The sequence below is a fragment of the Pecten maximus genome, chromosome 11, assembly GCF_902652985.1.
Source record: "Pecten maximus chromosome 11, xPecMax1.1, whole genome shotgun sequence".
In the NCBI taxonomy this organism is placed as follows: domain Eukaryota; kingdom Metazoa; phylum Mollusca; class Bivalvia; order Pectinida; family Pectinidae; genus Pecten; species Pecten maximus.
The window spans coordinates 7,630,579-7,652,189 of NC_047025.1; the positions used below are offsets into that span (position 1 = coordinate 7,630,579).

The following is a 21,611-nucleotide window of genomic DNA, read 5'->3' on the forward strand; positions in this document are numbered from 1 at the left end:
AAAGATGAGGGCCATTGATAACTTTAATTGGTAATTTCATAATTTAACAACGAAAACGCTTCTCAACGAGAGTTTATACAAGTTACTTCCCCTTGATAATCTCGTTGATGAGTTATATACATGCAACTAATCACGAGCATGCGTATTTCGGGGCGATAAAGCGGGTCAATGTCTATTATTTTAACGTTTTATCTATCAGCCTTTTTTTTTTATCCTTTTCTTAAACCGACGTCTCCAATCATATAAATATTATTTCAATCTTTTGAGGGACGAATCAGAATGAAATTATTTTCTCCTATGATTAATGCGTGCCGCTAGGTGGCGCGGCTGTAGTCCGCATTTGCACGTGCTGTAGCACGGTATGGTCATTCAGAGCGACCACGTTATACGGTCAACACGTATACATTTTTACAAGGTTAGGCTTTGTGGTATGAGAGGGGAGTGGTACGTTTTAAGGACATTTTGGTGGGGTACATTGAGGTATGAGTGAGGGCAGTGTTTGTAAATACATGAATATCATAATGTTAATAAACTCAGTCCGGGTGTGGTCCCGCCTTGCAATTTATATGATTGTTGAGCTATTATTGTGTTAAGGCACAATTGTGTTATATAGGAGAATTCATGAATCGTATTCAGGAAATTGAAATCAATTATTGCGCGGAAGGAGAACATGTGGTGTTTGGTTTTTTTATTATGTTTTATGTTGAAATAATTCGGTCTCATCCTGAACCCATCGGGTATTGTTGTAGAAATATGTAACAGTAGATTGCCCGAGGAGTTCCGAATGGTTCGTGATGACGCGGTCCTCGCCGAGGAAAATTACCTAAAAGGCTAACATATCGACTCAATTCATAGGAAAATAAATCCTTTATTTTGCAAATCAACAACTGCTTCACTAACAAGGGAAGCAAAATATATTTATATATTGTTACTTTACCAAGCATAATAATCATCTGTGTTGTGGTCCACCAGTAAGTAATTACTGTAAGAGTTATACATAGAATAAATAAATAACAACATCGTGAACATACCAATAAAAATCCTTCTATTACACAGAGATAACTTCTATGCTTTGGTAGAGTCTAAGACACTAGATCAAAATCCACATTCATTTAAAATGTAACAAAAACGTTGATAACAAAGCATATTAAACATTTATCACATTATCGAAAAAAAAAAAGAAAAAAAAATCATCTAAAAGAAAAAAAAACGTTCACCAAAATAAAAAAAAAATGGGTGGTCGGGTGACACGGGTTACACACGCCTTACACACGCCTTTCACCTACGGCCCCTTACGTGTTCCATCCTTGCCAACAATTTATAGTAAATCAAATCATTGTCATCGAAGCCAGTTGTAGGTATTATGATAAAACACGAAGATCCTTCTTGGTTGATAATACATTTTCAATTAACGAAAATGATAGGTTCTGGATTTCGTTATGATCCCGTAAAAAATGAAAGATATGTATGCAGAGAAATTCAAAATAATAATGATAATGATGAAAATAAATGAATGAAAAATATATAAAATGCAAATTATTTACCAAAATATGTACTATTTTGACTGGTATCATAACCTATGCAGTAGACCACAAAGCCATCACTCGTTCAATAAAAGTAAACAAACGTTTATGAGCAAACAAGAATGACAAAATCAAAGATATTATTATAAATCCTTCAATAAATAATTATTAGTCAGATCTGGTACTTCCAGGAAATTGTAACCGTTACTAATTATATAAATTTATTCTGGATTAAATTTCTCACGATATCATAAAATATATACATTATTGCTATATATATATGAATGGAACACATCGTCAAGCATGATAATTATATTAAATACAAAATGCTTTCAAACAACTGGAAGTTAGATTCCTCCTCCATTTCAAGACCAACAATGGGCATCGCGAATTGTAGCCATACGAATCATCTAAATATAGGTTACGGATTGTATGAGGCACGAATGGTATTTTTTAGTCAATGTTAACACAACAAGCAAAGCTTACCAACATAATAACGAAATCAATAATTAAACAAAAAAATATGGATTTCCAGGGAGACGTCTGAAAATGCACAAAGATAACAAAACCATGTGCTCCGGAAGAGTAAGAACAAAAGGAACACAATTAATTAATAAATAAGAACTGCAGTGCTCTAGAATTCAGGTCGACGATAACCATATTATTCTACTAATATATACCAATATATTAAATGGCTGTGTTATCATTTCAATAACCAAATATATGTATATGAAATATAAATATGTGACTCAATATGCATAACATTTACCCTAATGCAGGATAAGAGATTAATCTCCTAGCAATAGCCAAACAAATAGCGGCTACTAAATCTCGTAATATATTATGCACCTAAAGGATTTTTTATCTAAAATATCTGAAAATAAAGGCTCACTTTTTGTTAATCTAAATTATTGAAGTCAATAAAGATAACATTTTTAAAGGTGAATGAAGTTGTTCGGGACCTATAGTGAAATCACGATCTCATGATATCATGATCTTATTTGAAAACTCATAATTGACCTGAACAGGATCTTTGTGCCTCTTGGTTTTGTTAGTTCAGCATGTTCGCATCAAGTCACCCTCAGTAGTTATAATGCCCGTGAAAATATGCCAGTATCCCCATAAACATTATCTTTCATGATCAAAAAGCTCACCATCATAAAAAGATTCACATTCTAAAAACTTCCACGAGATCCAACATTTAAACAAATTGTGATTCAGTTTGATGAGATGTTTGCATTTTCTGTATTCTCATGAATTTAGGATGCATAATTAGATGGCAATTTTGATAAATTAACCACAAATCTGCAGGATGTACAAAGCAGCCAAGCATAGTAATGACGTGTCTCAAGCGAAGATAAACAGCAGCAGCAACAACAATATCAAAACAGCAACCTTGGTTGGTCATAGCCTGAAGATATATACCGATATGCACAAGATTCTGGCTTACTTAGCCAAAGTTTAGCTTAAACATATGTCTTTCGGATGTACGCTTACACTGGCGTGATCTACATGACTAAATCAAGGTCACGACGTCAGACACTGTTGATACGTGTCAGCATCAAATTTGGCATCAGAATTCACACACATCCAGGGACGATGTTGATATATGTCAAGTTATTAATTTATATATCTTAGGTTTCTGTCTGACCAGGAACAATTAGAAATGTCTTTTGCATCATCGAACTAAATTTATCTGAAATGAAAGAAAAAATAAATAGAAATTAAGTAAAAGAAAAATGAAAACTTTTTAATACCTAAAGGTAGTCTATCAATAACAAAAGGAATGAAAATAATTGAATACATCATCATAGCCTGAAAACATGTATTTGATTAAATATGTATCTGTTTAACTTGTCTTTAAGATTGAACGAGAAGTTTCACTAGATGATCCCATAGATTTATTAAACTATATATTTATTTCTTCAAAAAATGTGACAACTCAATTATATGAAGTGTCGCGAAACAAGCCTTAAACTTAAGCCAAGTTTTATATAACAAAGTTAGATTGCCATTTACTCAAGGAGATTCATTTCAAATCTATGAACACGTCAGCGGTTCTCTGATTAAATATTATCTTGCCTATCTAACAACATACAATCAGAATCTGTGAAATTAAATCATTTGTAAAAACCGAAACTGTTATAAAAAAAAATGAGCAATACCTAACGCCGTATAGGTTCATTTTTATTGACATATCTAAATATTGCATTACTTACCCATGAAAGGTACTTGTATTTTCATGTAAACAAAAGGAAAATAAAACAACATTCCACTGGCAATGAATATACAGGCGTAGATAAACTGTACTCTAGGACTTTGTATAATAGGAGAAATCAGTAGATATGATGCTATAAGGAACACAAAGATTGGTATGACGATTGGAACCTGTAAAAAAAAAAATATAATATTACATAAATTTGATAATAATCATAATTCATAACTATAGTGATGTTTATTTCATTATTCATTTGTTACTTTATAATTGTAAACACTAACTAAGTGTGAAATTAAAATTATAAATTTGGTTATGGCTGAGACGTAATGTTCCTTACTACATCAGGTTTGTGTCAGCTTGGCAGTATGTATACTATAATCTACCTTACCTTATAAGGCATGTGTTAATCTCTTTTAGTATGACGTAATGTACCTATCCTTATAAGGCCTATGTCAATTCCGTTGTGTCTGGGATGTAATATACTCAACTATATAAGGTAATGTAGATTTGGCTGTGACCTACGGTACTTTACCTTATGAGGTATATGTCTATGATTTGCTGTGTATAATATAATATTTACATTTGTCTGGCATTGTCACTATATAGTCTGTTTGAGAGCTCTGGCATTGATGTACGCTTAAATGCCATCCTATCACGCGCTACATTTATCAGCGTATTAATAAAAACAAACCGGAACTACAATATCCAATAAACATAACTTTGCAAGCAAACAAATCATAATGTGCACACATTATGTTATTTGCTTGCAAAGCTCTAGCACATTATGATTTGTTTTCTTGCAAAGCTCTAGCATTCAAATAGATCATAATACCATACAAAAACAGATCAATACTTAAATGTACCTCATCTTATAAGGAATTTGTAAAAAAAAAAAAAATAGTGTTGCGTAATGTATCTAGCCTAATAAGGTTTGTGTAAATTTGTTTGTTTCTCTGACGTCATTAACCAGGCCAGATAAGGCCTATGTAAAACTATTTGTTTCTGTGACGTAACGTACCTTACCGTATAAGGTCGGTACGCATTCTGTTATGTCTATGACGTAAAGTACCTTACCATATATGGTTTGTGTATATTTGGTTGACGTAATGCTCCTTACCTTATACGGTCTATGTAAATTTGGCTGTGTATACCGAAGGACTAGGACAGAAAATATCGTCATGCTGTAGATAAACCAGGCAGAGAATCCATAGAAGTCCATCAGCGTGCTGATATCTCCTGGTATCAGGATAGCAAATCCTACCAAGGACTGTAAAACAGGCAGAGGTAACCATGAACCTTATAATACTTATAGAGTTGTTTCCCTTCCTTAGAGAGTTGGATTATTAATGAATTGTATAATATTTACAGAGTTATTCCCCTTGACATAAAGGCAAACATATGTATCAGTGATGATGAACTGTTTGGGTAACTTTAAAGAAAAATACTTTCTTTTTAACAGAATGAACTTGAACTGCATCTAAGCAAACATGGGTTATAGTACATGTTATGTTGGGGTAATATACGTATATAAGTTTCAGATGTGCTTTATACTAGAAAACGTAATCGTCAAAAATGAGGACAAGGAAAAGAGTATTTGTCGTCTTTGCAACCAAAGGGGTCAATTTATAGACTTTCCTTTCCTTACGGTATCCTTTGAATGGTTAATGGCTATTTGAATGCTCTGTATGATAATACGACTGTAGTTTAATGTAGTCAGAAACAGTCACGGAATCATATACAGCTGAGGTCTTTGATCAATATGATTATCAAAAGGTGAAAAATTATCCGCTTATGATTTTAGTTGGCGCCTTCGAAATAGTCAAAGGATTAGTCTAACGATGGGCGTTTTTGTTTATGGCTAAAACCAATAATAGGACTAAGGCAGCCTGTTTTCTCCTATGTCACTATCCAGGTAGACATAGAACGGAACCCTTGGAGACATGAAGACATGTAACTTACCGTAAATAAGACTGACGGGAGAGGGGTAAGTCTTGTCATGTTGATAAAGGATAAGACTTGGGGAAAGTTCCCTCCCCTGGCGGCTACATACACCAACCTACAACACGAGTGAGGATTATTACAACGTAGCCAGAATGTCAAATAAAACAGATCTGAAATGGAAATCAAACGGAATGACTTAACCCAGTGTTGATGAATATTTATGTATAATCGGATATCAACTAATTTTGATAACGAACATTGACTAGTGATATGTTTCAGAATATCAACATGAACCTAAAATTCTTTGGAAATCCAATAATAGATATTATTTAAAAAAAATTATGGAAATGATGGCTAATTTGGACCCTCCCATCCAGATTTTGCATTTCTTTTGGCCTATTTGGAGTGTTTTTGTAATCGGCTCCAGTGTTATGCGTCATAAAAGGACAAACAGCTTTATGGCTTAGATATTTTGCTCTACTGTATCTAATTTTCAATTTGATTAGAAAGGTGCTAATGTATTGTAAGTTTTTTGCACAATCCTAATAATAATTGGAAACACAAAAAATAGATGGTATTGTTATTGTCGTTAAATAAAATATAAGGGAAGTAACTCTGGTGATTCTAAGTAATTACAAACCTTGATGTGGCAAACAGACAACCATTGGCTGCACCGAGACATGATATGACGACAAAGAGAGGGACGGTCCATGCCATCACACCAAGCATATGGTCGCCCCACGTCTGTAACGAGAATGCGTGAAACAATACGTGAAGTGAAACAATACGTGAAGTGAAACAATACGTGAAACAATACGTGAAACAATAAACACCTGGTAATGCTTGTGTGAATATATTCACTGAAATAAATCCCATTAATGTTTTATTAGCTTAGTTTCTTTTGTTATTTCGTAATGTTAACCATAATGACTTACTTAGTTTGTTTATATATAAACTCGTCTCCTGTCGGCTTTTCGTATTCATTGATTACTATTACTTTTTACACTACAAACTTTCATGCGTATTTAATAGACTGAGCAAATAACAATAATAATTTGAAAGATATATATATATATACTTTTTATAAAAAAAATACCTACCACAGCCACGGCATGAGATTCCAGAACTTCATGTTTAGACATGACTGCAAAGTAGCCGATGTTTGCTAAAAGGTAGCACACCGTGGTCATAGGAATTCCAATAATAATAGCTAAAGGCAGATTTCTGAAAAGAGAATTTTTTTTATGTTTACCATTATTGTTGTACTTCCTCATATGTCCATTCCTTGGAAATAAATCATGATATACAACTCTCACTATATAATGTTATATCTCGATGAGTGATATAACTTCGGAGATATGTTTATTAATTGTTAATTTTGTTTTCTATTGTCTAGCCTCATTTTCATTGTTGTCTCTTTGCGTCATACTTAATGAGATAACTCTACTCATGTAGAGTGTGACTTTTCTGAGACTTCAGCAGAAACGGAAAGATAAAGTTTTACGTCGTAAGAATTAACTGACTGAACGATAGGCCATTATTTTTCTGAGGTTTTTGCTGAAAATTCAAAGATTTAGTCCAAGTCCTGATGTGCCCCATAGCATATCAATCGTATGATGCGATAAAAAATAATACCCAGTGTGTTCTACTAAGGAGGCATTTAAGAGTCCAAAAGCATGAGATCGCCATTGCAGAACTGTGGATCGTAATCCCCTCACTTCCGTCCTGTCTGTGCTTTATTCCGTATTTTCATTTGTCCCCATATGAGATTGGATTTTGCGAAAATGCTAACATACAGTTCAAATTAAAGTAAATGCCAAAACAATAATGTTACTTACTTTTGAGGGCTCTTCAATTCTTCTGTTACCAAATTCAAATTATTCCTTAAAAAATAAAACAAATATGAAATGCTTTATGTAAATGAGCTAATAAGGTAATTATATAAACCTGCATGACTGCATGAATCGTTGTACTACATTTCATTCAAAGTAATGGTTTAAAGCTTGGTATATGAATTTAACATGAAATCTAAATAACTGATCGATATCTGGATAATGTTAAATTCTTGGAAAAGCTTATGAAGTAATATAAAAATGACGGAAATTTTTATCAAAACCGATATCACAGCTTGAAAATGAAACTATATTAGGAAGCAATTCAATACAATAAAATATGTACCATCCATCAAACGCCCACAGTCCATTGTAGAAAGCTATAGCAATGAGGCCAACATTCTCACTTGTCCCTTCAAAGCCTTCTGCTAAATGTTCACCGCCATCTTGGGAAGAAATTTTTTATCTTCAAGTTATTTTAAGACAATTCTTAAACAAGCTGTGTACACATATACAAAATAGTTATAATAATGACACTGGCTATTTTTGTTAGCACGGATAGAAGCAGTTTTTGGAGGTACCAGGAAAAACAACATGGTCGGCAGGTTTACTGAAAACCGACCGGGTTATTTGGAAGACAATGATGAACAAAATACAACTATTGGTCAATATAAATTATTGTTCTTAACAGGATTTGATTTGGGATTTACCATCAACGTGTGAGAGTATTGGACGTGAATATACATACATAAGTGAAACCGTTTTGGTAAGACAAACGTAAGTAATAAATTAAGGATTGATTTTCTAGTGATTCTTCCTAGGAGTTGTAACTTTAAGTTTCATTTGGTTTTTTTTACGCCAATAATTTTTGTTTGTTTTTAAAACTTTTTCAGAAACTGATGATATAGATAAAGTTTTTTGTCTGGAGTGTTATGTTTACCTGTTACTAATTTGTATATCCCACCGACAGTGATGATGGCTATGGCGAGTAGTTTGGCGATTGTACAGAATGACTGGAGCCATACAGCGACCTTTACACTTGTAATGTTTACAAAGGTGACTAGAACTGTAAACAAAATAGAGAGTTCTTTAGCCTAACATGAACACTTCAAGTTTACAATCAATAGAGGAAATGTCGTCGATCTGTTGTTTAACTCCAACAATAAAATATTCTAACATGTTCTACAGTAACTTGCTGATTTTCGATAGAAAAAGAGCATCCGAAATATAACGAATGGACATAAATACATGTGACACGAATCCATCACAGAGGTTTTTGGGGACCCTTATTTCCATATTAATTTTGTTTGTTCTTTTAATTAAAATATGTTGCAATTGAGTAAAGTTGTAAGCAATGGATACGCACTCTTGGTCATTCCGTTATTGTACTTTTTCCTATCTATATTAATAAATTCAAATTAACATTTGCCAAATAGCAGTATGTTGATATATATATTTATTGTAGACGACTATGAAGATTATGGAAGATATCATAATTGATCAGTCGCCTCAAGTAAACTCTTTCTTTCTCTGCTTTCTTTCTTTCTTTCTCCTTTTTGTAAACAATATATTAAAACACATCAGACTTGACAACATAACACTTACGCATGGCGACTGCTGTTATTAATTTAACAGCATTAAGAGGAGGGTCACAATCCGGGAAAAAAGGCTTGGCGACATAGGTACCTAGACTAAGGCTGATAAGAGCAAACTGGGTCGGACGTATTATGAAGAGAGACACCTGTAACAACATCACACGTAGATACATGAATCATGCACTTAACGTAAATGCATTAAATGTGATAAAAATAGAAAGGTTGCAGACATTTGTTTTTCACTTTTGTTTTCATGTTTTCACGCGTGAAAATTATGATGCAATTTCGTTTTATCTTTTTTTATTTTACAAGTTTAAGATATAACTGTATACAAAGAAAATTGAATACATGTTTTATACTTACCCAGTCAAATATAAATGAAGGAATAGCACCAAATTTGCTCATATGCCCATACGTGAACATGAGGTAGGAATGCTCTCCTCCAGATTTGGGTATAGCTGTTCCCATCTCGGCATAGGATAGCGCACCTTACAATACAAAATTATACAGTTAATTTGTGAAGGTTCATTTGCAGGTAATGGTGATATAACAATATATATGAAAGTATATAGATGTTAATGATAAACAGTTTATATAAGATAGCAATATGTGTATTGCTATCGATAGACAAGGTTTCCTTACCGGGCAAGGAACCTTGTATGTTAAGCATAGCAATTAATCCTTGCTCATTGATCAAACAGCGATCACTATAATTTGCTAATTAACAGACTATTAATGGAATGCTTCTGATACTAAAATTATCCTCATTACACGTGACTGAATAACAATATTAAACATACCTATTAATCCTGTTTCATCATTTTGAAATTACAGTGAATTTTATTTAACAAAAAAAAATCTTTCCCTGATATTTTTGTGGTATAGCCTTTACCAGGTAAAACCTATTTATAGTCTCCTACCCACCAAACCCCCTCCAAATCAGCACATATCTTATCATGTTATGTACAGCAGTAAAGGAGTATTATATAATCACTATTATATTCACCATCACGTAATTCAACCCATTTGGGCTAAAACCAGTCCTTTGATATTTGAGGTGGTGGGTTTTTAGTCTCCGACTTGCATGCCACGGTTTGATTAATTTGAATAGGGACACGGCTCAGAATATTAAAAAAGAATATTAAAAATGTTCTTTAGAAATCCAATTTTGCAAATTATGAAATTTACTGAATTATTGAAAATTTTACCTCCCCGTCAAAATTTTGTTATTTCTTTCGATTTGTTTCTAATTTTGGAATCACTGACGAGACCTAGAAGGAGGAAACAGCTGTTTGGTACAGATTAATTAATTTTTCATCTGCTGTATTTTTTTATCAATTTATCTTGTGTGTTTTATGAACAATCATTTCACACATATCTATCCATTTTACTGTACTCGAAGATTTATGTTGCAAAATGACTGTTGACCCTTAACTTACCTAGTGTGACAACAAGTCCGCATAAAGCCCAGATGATCATGCTCATGGCCACCGATCCGGTGCCTTCTAATATACCTTTTGGGGAAATGAATATCCCTGATCCTGATGGATAAAAGATGAAAAATGTTATGTAATGTACATCCGGGGCGTGACATCTATGACGTTTATTTTTTGTAATGTTTAACGTCGTGTAAACAGCTATGGGCATTTAAGTATACGGCATCTATTAGGCTTATATTGATTATATGACCATTTACTTAACTCAAGGGGGAAAACCAGGCAATTGTTAGTGAACAGATTCCTTGATAATACCTGTATTAGAATCCAATATATATGGACACGATTTGGCTCACAAAGTTGACAATAGTGTACAAGCTTAAATCTTTACAGAACAAACAATCCTGACCTGTTGACCTTTATCAAGATTTACTCATTTTTTCTATGAAAAGTATTTCTTAGTGTCTTCATTTCTATCGTGTAAGCGTGTATCTAGATAAACAGTCATTTATCAAATTCTTTTTACTTATCCTATGGAGAATACACGCGTATTTGAAATGTACTCATTTATCAAATTGTACTCATTTATCCTTTAAAGCATACTCGCATTTAAATGCTACTCACCTATCATTGATCCTACGATAAGGCCGACCCCTGTAAACAAACCCACACTCTTCTTTAGCTTTACCTCTCCACTGCTGGATTCAGAGTCCGTGCTGGAGGAATCTGAAATTTATTCAAATACTTTGTCATTTTTCAAAGAAAAACGTAAATTTCAGCCAACAAAAAAACAATGGATTTTTGTGTGTGAGGTTAGGTGACTTTACGCTCCGCCACATTCATCTGACAAAACGAGACACCAATACAATACATATTTAGGATGGAAGCGTTGATCAACTGGTTTAAGAAGTCTTAACATACTACCCAGGTGCGTTACCTGAAACACAGTAAACCTTAAAATATTCTCGACTATAAACGTCAACTGCGAAACGTTCGTGGATATTCATTTTTTGAGTTTTACTCTCAATTTCGGAACCTGGAAATATTTTGAAATTTTGCCACTTCAAAAGAAAATAAAACTCTATTACATAGTAATTTTATCTTCTCATTTGACAACACACATGGTTGACTTTTAAAGGTTCAGACAGACAGTAAATGTCGTTTGATCATTATGACGTTGTGATTACATGTATTATCATTTGGACGCACTATCATCTAATTTATGTTCCTTTTGGAAATGAATGACTTATCTTAATTATTTTCAATTAATATTTAACAAACATACAGATAGAGGCGACTGAAGATCCAGATATGCCATTTACAGTCGTTATAAATGAGCAATAATTGATACAGAATGCAATCTTTATGCAATGCATTGTTTATTGTTAAACATGAAGGTCATCCACGATATGCTGACTTTTTAAATGCCATGTTGCATACTGTCTGCACGTGATCGATGCATGGTTTTGCACATTACTACAATTATCTAGACCATGGGTCAACCGACACGGACCAATTAACCACGAACAATGCCGAACACACAATTATCTGAGTTGTGATTTTTGTTGAACCTGTTGACTCTGTTGTGGATTATTTGGTTCTATTCAAAAGATTTACTTGTCCTGTGATTTACTCACGCGTCTGTAATTCTATGAACACGTGTTTGTGTTAGATGTGCGTGTGTGTGAGTATTTGTGTATGTGTGTAAAGTCTTTGATTGTATACATCGTATTTGTTACGTACATGATACAAGATACAATTGTTTGTATTTTGTGTCGTGTGTTTTGACAGGTATGATTCTCTTTAGTTGGAAATAAAAAGGTCAATGACCCTTTTTTCGGCATTGTCATTTAGAACGTGTGTCAAAAACGTTACAGAATATGATTTTTAACACATGGATCTGTCTCCTTTAAATAGTTTGTCATCAACAATAGAAATCAAACCTGCCTAACATACCACGCGTATCCAGCGAAGTCTCTATAAAGCCCACTAGAAATTGTACCCAGCTCAGTAGATATATGACCTCCTTTTATTTGCTGTCTTGTCTCCCTAACATTTGAAGATATCATTAACAAATTTGAGGCTGTTGGAAGCTGCATTCAATTCAAGACAGATTATTTTTATGAATTTAATACTTTTTTGGGGATATTATCAAACGCTTCAGTCACGATGTTACCGAGAACAAAAACCATTGACTGAGAACACACCGGGCTCTCAGTTCTCATAAGGTGTAATAAACGCATCCAGGATAATATTCGGACTGAGAGCAACGACGAGACTCATTCATGATCAATCAATCAAATTTCCGCGACATTAAATCCTGAATACGTTATGTCGTGTCAGCCTTTTACTGTATAGATAAATGTCCATGTGAGTAGAGAACAGCGAATGTGTGTAACGACTTATGGCTTGGGATTGCATCAGCTTCAAGCCAGCTGTGAATACGATCAGCTACTGGGATTTCATCATACTTGGCTGCGGGGATTAGGGTCAAATAGGCTGCATACGTCTATTTAAACATTGATGTGTTTACTTTGATTACGATTTCATTTCCCTTTAATGTGTTAAGTGTCTTTAAAATCTACAAATGATACAAATTATATGTTTACCTTTCCAATGTTTACACATTAGGTAAGATATTGGTTCTATGTCAACGGGCAATGTCAACAAAGATATGAAATCGAAATGTCACTACGGCTAAAGAAAAATAATGCACTCAGTGAGTACCGGTGTCGAAACCAACACAGAGGGAGGTTAAAATGGTTCTAGTAAATGTCCAAACAAAACATAGAAAATATATGAGTAATTTGTTTAACAGGCAAACAATAAGATTGACACTGAAACGGTCAGCCTTGTAAGACTTCACCGTATGTTCAATACATTATGATTGCTCTGGTGAATATATAGACCGTGTGAATTGGGCAATACAATCATGACAATAGGTGTTTTAGGAAGATCTTGTCCTACATTCACTATTTCATTCTTTATTTTCGTTAGTGATTAATTCATTCATCATATTTCATGTTTATATGTGACAATGAAATACTATCTAGGATACATTTCATACTTCTGCTTTGAATGGATATTAAAACATACATTTTATGCTTAACTAGCACATATATACCTGTATCTCAACCTAGAGAGAAACTCGTGGTTTCATTCATATCGATTTTATTTAGCACGAATACTGATTTATGTTGTGAAGTCATAGATATGAGAAGAGCAGTTTTCTAGATATAATATCTAAATCAGTTTTTGATTTACTGATTGTGAGAGCTCATTCATGGAAAGCTAACAACTGTTACGTCGAATGAAATTTCCCTTCTGTTTATCGATTAATCCCAGCGGAATCTATGTGCCAAAGACAGTCTCCTGCCTTCATCTAGAAACACGTACTTTCTGTCATACGTGAAACATTTCTCTTAATTTCTCATTGTACGCCCCACTGTCGAACTGTTCGCGATAGTGACAGAGAAATGTTTTATAATTTTTAAAATCGTCTAAGGTTATTTTTTATTTGCCCGTAGACTACCATTGTATTGCCCTTAACTATCTATCTCGCGGGAGTTGAATATACAAAAATATATATTATCCTCGTTACATGAAATACGTATAATTATTTTAAAATGCAATTATAGCAAGAAATGATATTCATATATGAAATTTGATATTTCATACTTAAACGCCTCATCAAAAGAAATCGTGATTCCGACAACTAAACTGCTGTTTATGATTGTATAGTCTTCACACATGCATTGATATGGAAATATGTGTATTCAAACATCACTATCAACGACATGTTTGTGTTAATTACAATGACAATATATTTTTACTTACCTGTTCTGTTCACTAGCCTCATTTTTACAGTTTATAAGATGACAGGTCTGCTTGTAGTTCTGTATACACCTAAGTTCTGTTAGCCACGACGGTCTAGAATGTTATGTAGACGCTTCGTTGAAAACAGTCTATTTATATCTGACTGTGTATGTGGGATTCCCCTCCCTATAGAGAAATACACATATTCTGGTATAATGTAAGGTATGGACTGGCATGTTTAGATCATTCTAGAAAACTGTAAGGGAATACTACTTTATGGAACTCAGTAAAGTGCTTTCAATATCACATTAACAAGAGTGTAATATTATGTTTTTCATGTTGTTGTGTTTGTTTCTTTAGACTGAAAAACTCGACGTCAACATTTATGACGTCACAGTAGTGTCGTTACGATATGAAGAGAACGGGTGTTTTTTCATTGTAGGTTAATCCTTTTATATCCAAACATATTAAAAATATAAAAAGTATGTTAAATAGATTGGTCATTGTCAATGTTAGTTTGTTAACTGGGTTTGTCGCTCTTTAAACCATCATTTGGTGTTAGAGACACATTGTAGTAGTTAGTGGTCAACTAACAGAGGCAAGTTTCATGTCATCCGGAGCAATAGAGGTGCGGTATGGATTTCAATACATACAATTGTTAACATGAGAATAAAACATTTCTATTGTATGTTCCCCGAGTACGCCAGAAATAAACTGATAAAACGTCATGTAAAAGTATTTTAAAATCATCCAATGTCCTTATAAATGCCTTGCTATTATTAATGAAAGAATAAAATGTACTGTCGTATGGACTTTACGATATATATCATCGTAATATTGTGGTCCCGTCATGGGATTCCCTAACTGGAGTTCGTTGATATAAACACAGATGGACAGACTGTTGAATTAATAGACTTCCGTGTACATTTTACCTCTATGACATCGTGAAAGTGATAAAATACCTTACCTTTAACGTTTGTTAGGGGCGAGGTTTTTTCTTTTTTTTTTCTTTTTTTTTTTGCTGACTACCTTCTAGATTTACAGATTTCCCCTTTGGTATCACGGACGAAGCCTAGAACTGTAACACAAATTTATCATATAATCAGCAAAAGTGATTCTAATGACGTGGTTGGCACTTTTGCATAATCCTTCGTTCTATACAAAGGTATTGATAGCTGATATTTAGGGGCGAGTTTTTTTTTTTTGCTGACTTCCTTCTGGATTTACAGATCGCCCCTTTGAAATCACGGACGAAGCCTAGAACTGTAACACAGATTTATCAAATAATCAGCGAAAAGTTTCTTATGACGTGGTTGGCACTTTTGCATAATCCTTCGTTCTATACAAAGGTATTGATAGCTGATTTTGCCACCGTATTGAACGTACAACTAACACCACGTAAACATACCGAGAGAGTTTAAACATTCCACACGCATACACAATTAGTATTATAATATATGCAAGGATTAGGTGATCATGGGCTTTCTATCACATGATATATAATGATCAAGCTTTATAAAATTAAAACAGACTGACGCAACGATGATTAACGATAAGAACATGTCTGGTAATGTATTGTAAACGAAAAAAAAGGATTAAAATCAGAGGAAGGAAATGATGAAAATAAACCCGTGGGAAAATGAAATACCCTTTTATTTGCTTTGGTAAGTTGTTACTATACCCCTGAACTGTTTAAGGTCATATGAGGACGGGTATCTGATTTCCCTGTCTGAATTAAGATCGTTGATGTGGTTCAGTTTGGCTACTTACATAGCTGAATAGTACTTGAAGAATAAAAACGATAAACTTCTCAACATCATCCATTGGTAAGCATAGATTGTAGGTATAAACAATATGTTATTCCCATGAGAGTGTTGAAATGTAAAATCTTTTTAACAAACACAGCAACAATGTATAAATGTTTCTTTCCTTATCAAACTTAAATATGTTAATTGTGTATTTGTTATTATTGGAAAACAACTTGAATTATTCAACGTTTTGCTCACTCCTTTACTTTTCCTCTTGATTGTAGTCATAACATGACATCAAATTTACGTAGCAGCTTAACGTCAGAGAAATATATAAGTTATTCCAGTACAACAGGATCTGTTTAAAAGGAGTGCAAGAAGCAATTTAACGGAGACATATTTTACCTAACGTAGTAAATACTAAAAATATTCTATAAAGATCATTTTCTGAAACTTTAAACCAAACAAAAAGCAGAACTACATCGAGAATAGAATAATGACGTGACGTTACCATGACAATAACATTTTGGTTAACGTTCGGAACCCGTTCTATTGATTTTATCACTGGAAAATGACCCAGGATTCCATTGAAACGGATATCCGGGTACTTTGATAATACCTTTATATAAATCATGTGCAGTACGAGAATTTGTACTTAATGACCTGAATATGTAATATATATCAGGTAAGTGGTTTATTTCTTTATCAAATGATATAATTACATGCTGGCGTGTTTTTGTTTTACTTATATTTATATACAAAGCTTATTTTATGGATAGACTTATCATTTTTCATATGCTATATTGAACATGTGTTAAGATAATTTTATGAATAAATTATGATTTGTATACGTTATCTTATCTATTTTGATAGATATATATATTATGTTGACCTGAACTGATAAAGCAATAGTTCCGATAGGTTTTGTATATATGTATAAGTATTGATCGGTCAGTAAATAAGCATATAAGCACGTAAATGCTACACTGTATATTATCCTCTAACAACAGCCATATGTCATATATACTCACTGGCAACACGTGCAAAGGCAATAGGGTAATGATTTCATCACCTCAGCGTAGTAAGGTCCTTATAAAGCAAGTGACCCCACAGGTCGATATCCTTTTTTTATGAACGCCGATGTGGCGCAGCGGTATAAGCTGCTGGTATTTCTGGCTAGGCGATTGGGTGCTGTAGATCGTGAGTTCGAGGCCCGGTCATATAGTGTTATATATATTAATATTTATATTGAAAACATGTAAAGTATGTTAAATAGATTAGTCATTATCAATGTTAGTTCGTTAACTGAGTTTATCGCCCTGTAAGCCATGAATTGTTGTTTTGAGTCCAAGACTCCTTGTAGTAGCTGGGTATTCAATTGTAGTTAAATTCGTTCGATTCTCTGCCGATTCAAGCAATCACGGCCCGACACGCATCAATCAAGAATATTATTGATATTGGCAGCGTAGGATTGAATATCTGAAAATTATTCTGCAGAATCTGCTCTGGGGGCTAGAGCTGATGAATAGTCCATAGACATGTACAATATACATTAAAATATTCAGAAAAAGCCCAAATGTTGACATACTTTTAGCACTATAAGGGGTGAACTAATAGCGTATCCTTTATGACGCCTTATTGAAAACAGGACTAATTTACAAGTACATTTCAGTTGTTTTATCAACCCGAAGCAAACAGGTTACCCCTTTCTTATGGACCTTTATCACATGCATTGGGATACAGCTCGTATAGCCCAAACCTACCTACAGGAATTTAGCTAGCAACTCTTATATCAAACATTTCTAAAATATTCTCTATAACCTAACTACAGGAATGTAACTAGTTAGCAACTTCAATTTCAAATTTTTCAAAAACATATTCTTCATGAACAGATACCAAGATTTTAAAGTGTTACTTGTGTATATTTGAGACATACTTGCCTATGCGCTGTGTGTATTCCATTGGCAGTCTGGCTGTAAATATTTTGTAATCCGTGTCTATGTCATCTAATATGCTTAACACTATATGACCGTGCTGACGTTGGTATTTGCTTCTAAGGTATATACACAAAAGATACTTACACCGATAAGGGAAAATAATACTGTTATGCATATTCCCTGAAGGGGTATTGGATAACTTGACCTTGTGATCCATGCATAAGGTGAGTTTTATGAATCTAAGAAATCTAAGAAATTCTTGAAAGCCGAGAAACATGAGATTGACAATGTGAAGTAAGGCTACTGTCTGCAAAACAATATATATGTATGTCATTTCCTAGTAATATTGGTGGGTTTATGTGTGTGTAGGGGGGATGAATGCGTATTTGTTATAAGAAAGCTAGATGCTGTAAGAGACCCGTCTTATATATATTTTCCTTAATCGGCAAGAAGATATCTGCCCTCTTCTTCCACCTCCTTATTTGCCATATTGACGGAAATGTAAATACTGTTGTCATATTCATTTGTAAGTTTTGTTGTTTTATTTAATAACTTCTCCATCAAGAGCCAGCGTCATAACATATATCCACTTTGACATTTTGACCAAATTGGCCTTGACGTTTCACCAATTCATGGCTTCATAGTGTCACCACAAAATGTTATGTTCTGAAAATCTGCTCAATTTGACATTGACCTCCGACCATAAATTCGACTTTGGCAGTAGAATCATTGTTAATTCTGAACAATTTTGCTTACCATGTCATAACAAAATGTTCATCAGTGAAAAGATTTGACTTTGATCTTTGTACCTGATGACCTTCACCTTTCACCTTGCTTTTTTACCTGAATGTGCCTTTTTCAGGTAAGTCAGTCAATAGGCTGAAAAGCAAAGATTGTGAACAGACGGACAGAGTGATTACTATAGGGCACCTGAATCTCCGAAACGGGGCCCTAATAAAACTGCAATATATGTCAAGAAAATAAACAAATAAACACATTTTCTATGTTCTGTATTCAGATCATGCACTTTTCTTTCATAAGGTACATGTAGGTACAGAAAATATCATGTCAACTCTGTGTAAAATACACTACATCTCATGCTTATTATTGAATCGTAAAAAACAGTTGAGAATTTGATCATTTAATATTACTTTTTTAAAGTACTCAAAATATTATTTTTTTTAAATAGAAAAAAGCAAACAAATCCATTGGTATTATATTATATTATTGGTTCTGTTCACAACCCCTTCTTTTACTTTTATTCTTGGATCATTTTGATATTCCTAGCATCTCCTTGATTTTCAAACATCTAACCTCTGACATCAGTCCTAGATATAATAAACACATCTGTGATCAATTTTATTTTCTCGTTCCACTTTATGGTTTTATTTGGTGTATACGATTAAAAATAAATAACATCGCAACACTCTGAGGTATCAAAGCGTTGACATATATGTATAATTTAATTGTTCCAGCCCTGAATTTGTTATACTACTGTGCGTGTATATATAACATATAATTGATGTACGATGAGGTATACTTACCAGATTTTTATCATATACACAACAAAAGTAAAAAGTATGTTAAATTGTCCATTTCGTTGGCATTCATCTGTGAAAAAAACGAGCAAAAAGGAATCCCATCCCTATCCACACACACTTTTTTTCTCGTTCCCTTTAATTTGTGAAGACGAATTTAGGTGACATTACAGAGTTTCTTTATTTACAATATGCAACATTCAGGATATGTAATTATAAATGTTTTACGTTCTCTGGAGTATGAGTTACATAGATAAACCAGATTTTATAACTGTGCTATTTTACCAAAATAATGGACATCATCGTAACAACTTGATATTGATGCTATTTGGACCATAATTGATAATGGGAATACCTTTGTTTCATTAAAACAATAATACAGTTAACTGCTTCAGTAAAACAGTGTATCTATTCCAACCCCTCTATTACCCCCCCCCCCCCCCCCCCCCCCTCACCTTCCCGGCATTTTTTATTAAAAGTGGCCAAGGTGGTGTTTTACTTCTATATTAGAAATACTGCATGGCTTTGTTCAAAGTCTTAATAAACTATTACGAGAGCTACTCATTAAAAAAAATAGGCAATGTTTAGAAGTATTTAGTTGTTCTACATAGAAAACTGGTTTTACGGGCTTTGTTTTATTCTTTGGTTGGTTAGGTCAATAATGTGTACATTTAAATCTGCAGCAGTACTGTTCTGTGTGAGGTAATCACTACACTACACTACACTACACTACACTATACTACAATACAATACAATACACTACACTATACTACACTATACTACACTACACTACAATACAATACACTGCACTGCACTACACTACACGTCACTACACGTCACTACGTTTCTGTAATATGTCTGTTCACAAAATCCATAACTGGTTAGCTAGTAATTGTGATATACTTGACAAAGGAGAATACTGAACGAATTACATATATTCACCTCTACATCTCTATTCTACAATGTGACCCTCCTTATCAAAATCTATAAAGCACGTGAAAACAGGTAAAACATTGAGGTGTTGACTTTACCGATATTTAAAACGGGCCAATCTACATTAGTGTATACGTGTGTGTGTTTAAGTACAAAATATAGAGAGCAGGGTCGACAACTATAACGACCGGAGGTGCTTCTGCATCGTCACTGGCATAGAGGAAAATATGAACTGTTTACATCTTATATGTTTTGTTTTTCTGCATTGTCATCGTACCTGATAGGTCATTAAGGACAGTCCTTCTCAGAATCCGCATCTGCCAGTTGGCACTATTTAGAAATAACCTTGTAAACTCTCCTGAAACTGTATGATAATGACACTCTGATTTTGAATATTCTAGAATAGTCAAGGTAGTGTATATAATCAAGGTGAAGATGTGTAACGCTGGTAGTTGTTTATATTATAATGTTTATTGCCGACGGTGCATTTAATGCTGTTATTGATCTGGACATCAGGCACCTGTGGATGAAGGTTCACTGTTACAGTGTTAAAGTCTGAAATGATGATATTGATTTACAAAACTGCATCTTTGTTACTATCGCTCATTTATTCCTTCCAATTTAAAACAGCGGAGTGTGAACGTAAACTAGCATTAATTATTACATGAAATCATATTTTATATCTATTTTTGCTCAATAAAAGTAAGAAAAGACTCTGATGTCAAAACCTTTCTTGTATGAAGAGGATTTAGAATAAACTGAAGAAGTATATTACTATAAACGGTAGATGCTGTTTTTCTTACAGCTTACGAAAAATGTTAGGCAGGTTGGAGGTCTGGTTTGCAAGTTTTATGTAAAATGTATTTATATATTTACTTATCTTTTAATTATGCCTTAAAATTTCACTAATGGCTGAATATCGTCACTTCATGCATGGAATGTGATAAGTGTTTTATTTCTGAAAGATAGAAATCTTAAAAAAAAACAAAAAAAACCCCATATATCTCACAAATGTTTTGCTTTTAATGTGTCAGATGCAGACGATTGTGGGTTGTTAAGCTTCACAATAGCAATCTCCACTATCACTATGATTT

The 21,611-nt window shown here is 33.6% G+C and overlaps 1 protein-coding gene across 1 annotated transcript; it reads right to left on the bottom strand.

The window, feature by feature from the left end:
* Positions 1 to 848: 848 nt before the first annotated feature.
* LOC117338014 (b(0,+)-type amino acid transporter 1-like) lies at positions 849 to 14,489 on the bottom strand. The gene is made up of 14 exons (XM_033899174.1): positions 14,383 to 14,489; positions 11,170 to 11,271; positions 10,549 to 10,650; positions 9,473 to 9,597; positions 9,120 to 9,255; positions 8,455 to 8,580; positions 7,861 to 7,960; positions 7,521 to 7,565; positions 6,783 to 6,906; positions 6,323 to 6,426; positions 5,701 to 5,797; positions 4,859 to 5,008; positions 3,743 to 3,911; positions 849 to 3,219 (listed from the first exon to the last, which is right to left on the bottom strand). Exons 1-14 carry the CDS (start codon positions 14,402 to 14,404, stop codon positions 3,158 to 3,160), a joined length of 1,464 nt encoding a protein of 487 aa, XP_033755065.1. The 5' UTR covers positions 14,405 to 14,489; the 3' UTR covers positions 849 to 3,157.
* Between the last annotated feature and the right edge of the window lie 7,122 nt (positions 14,490 to 21,611).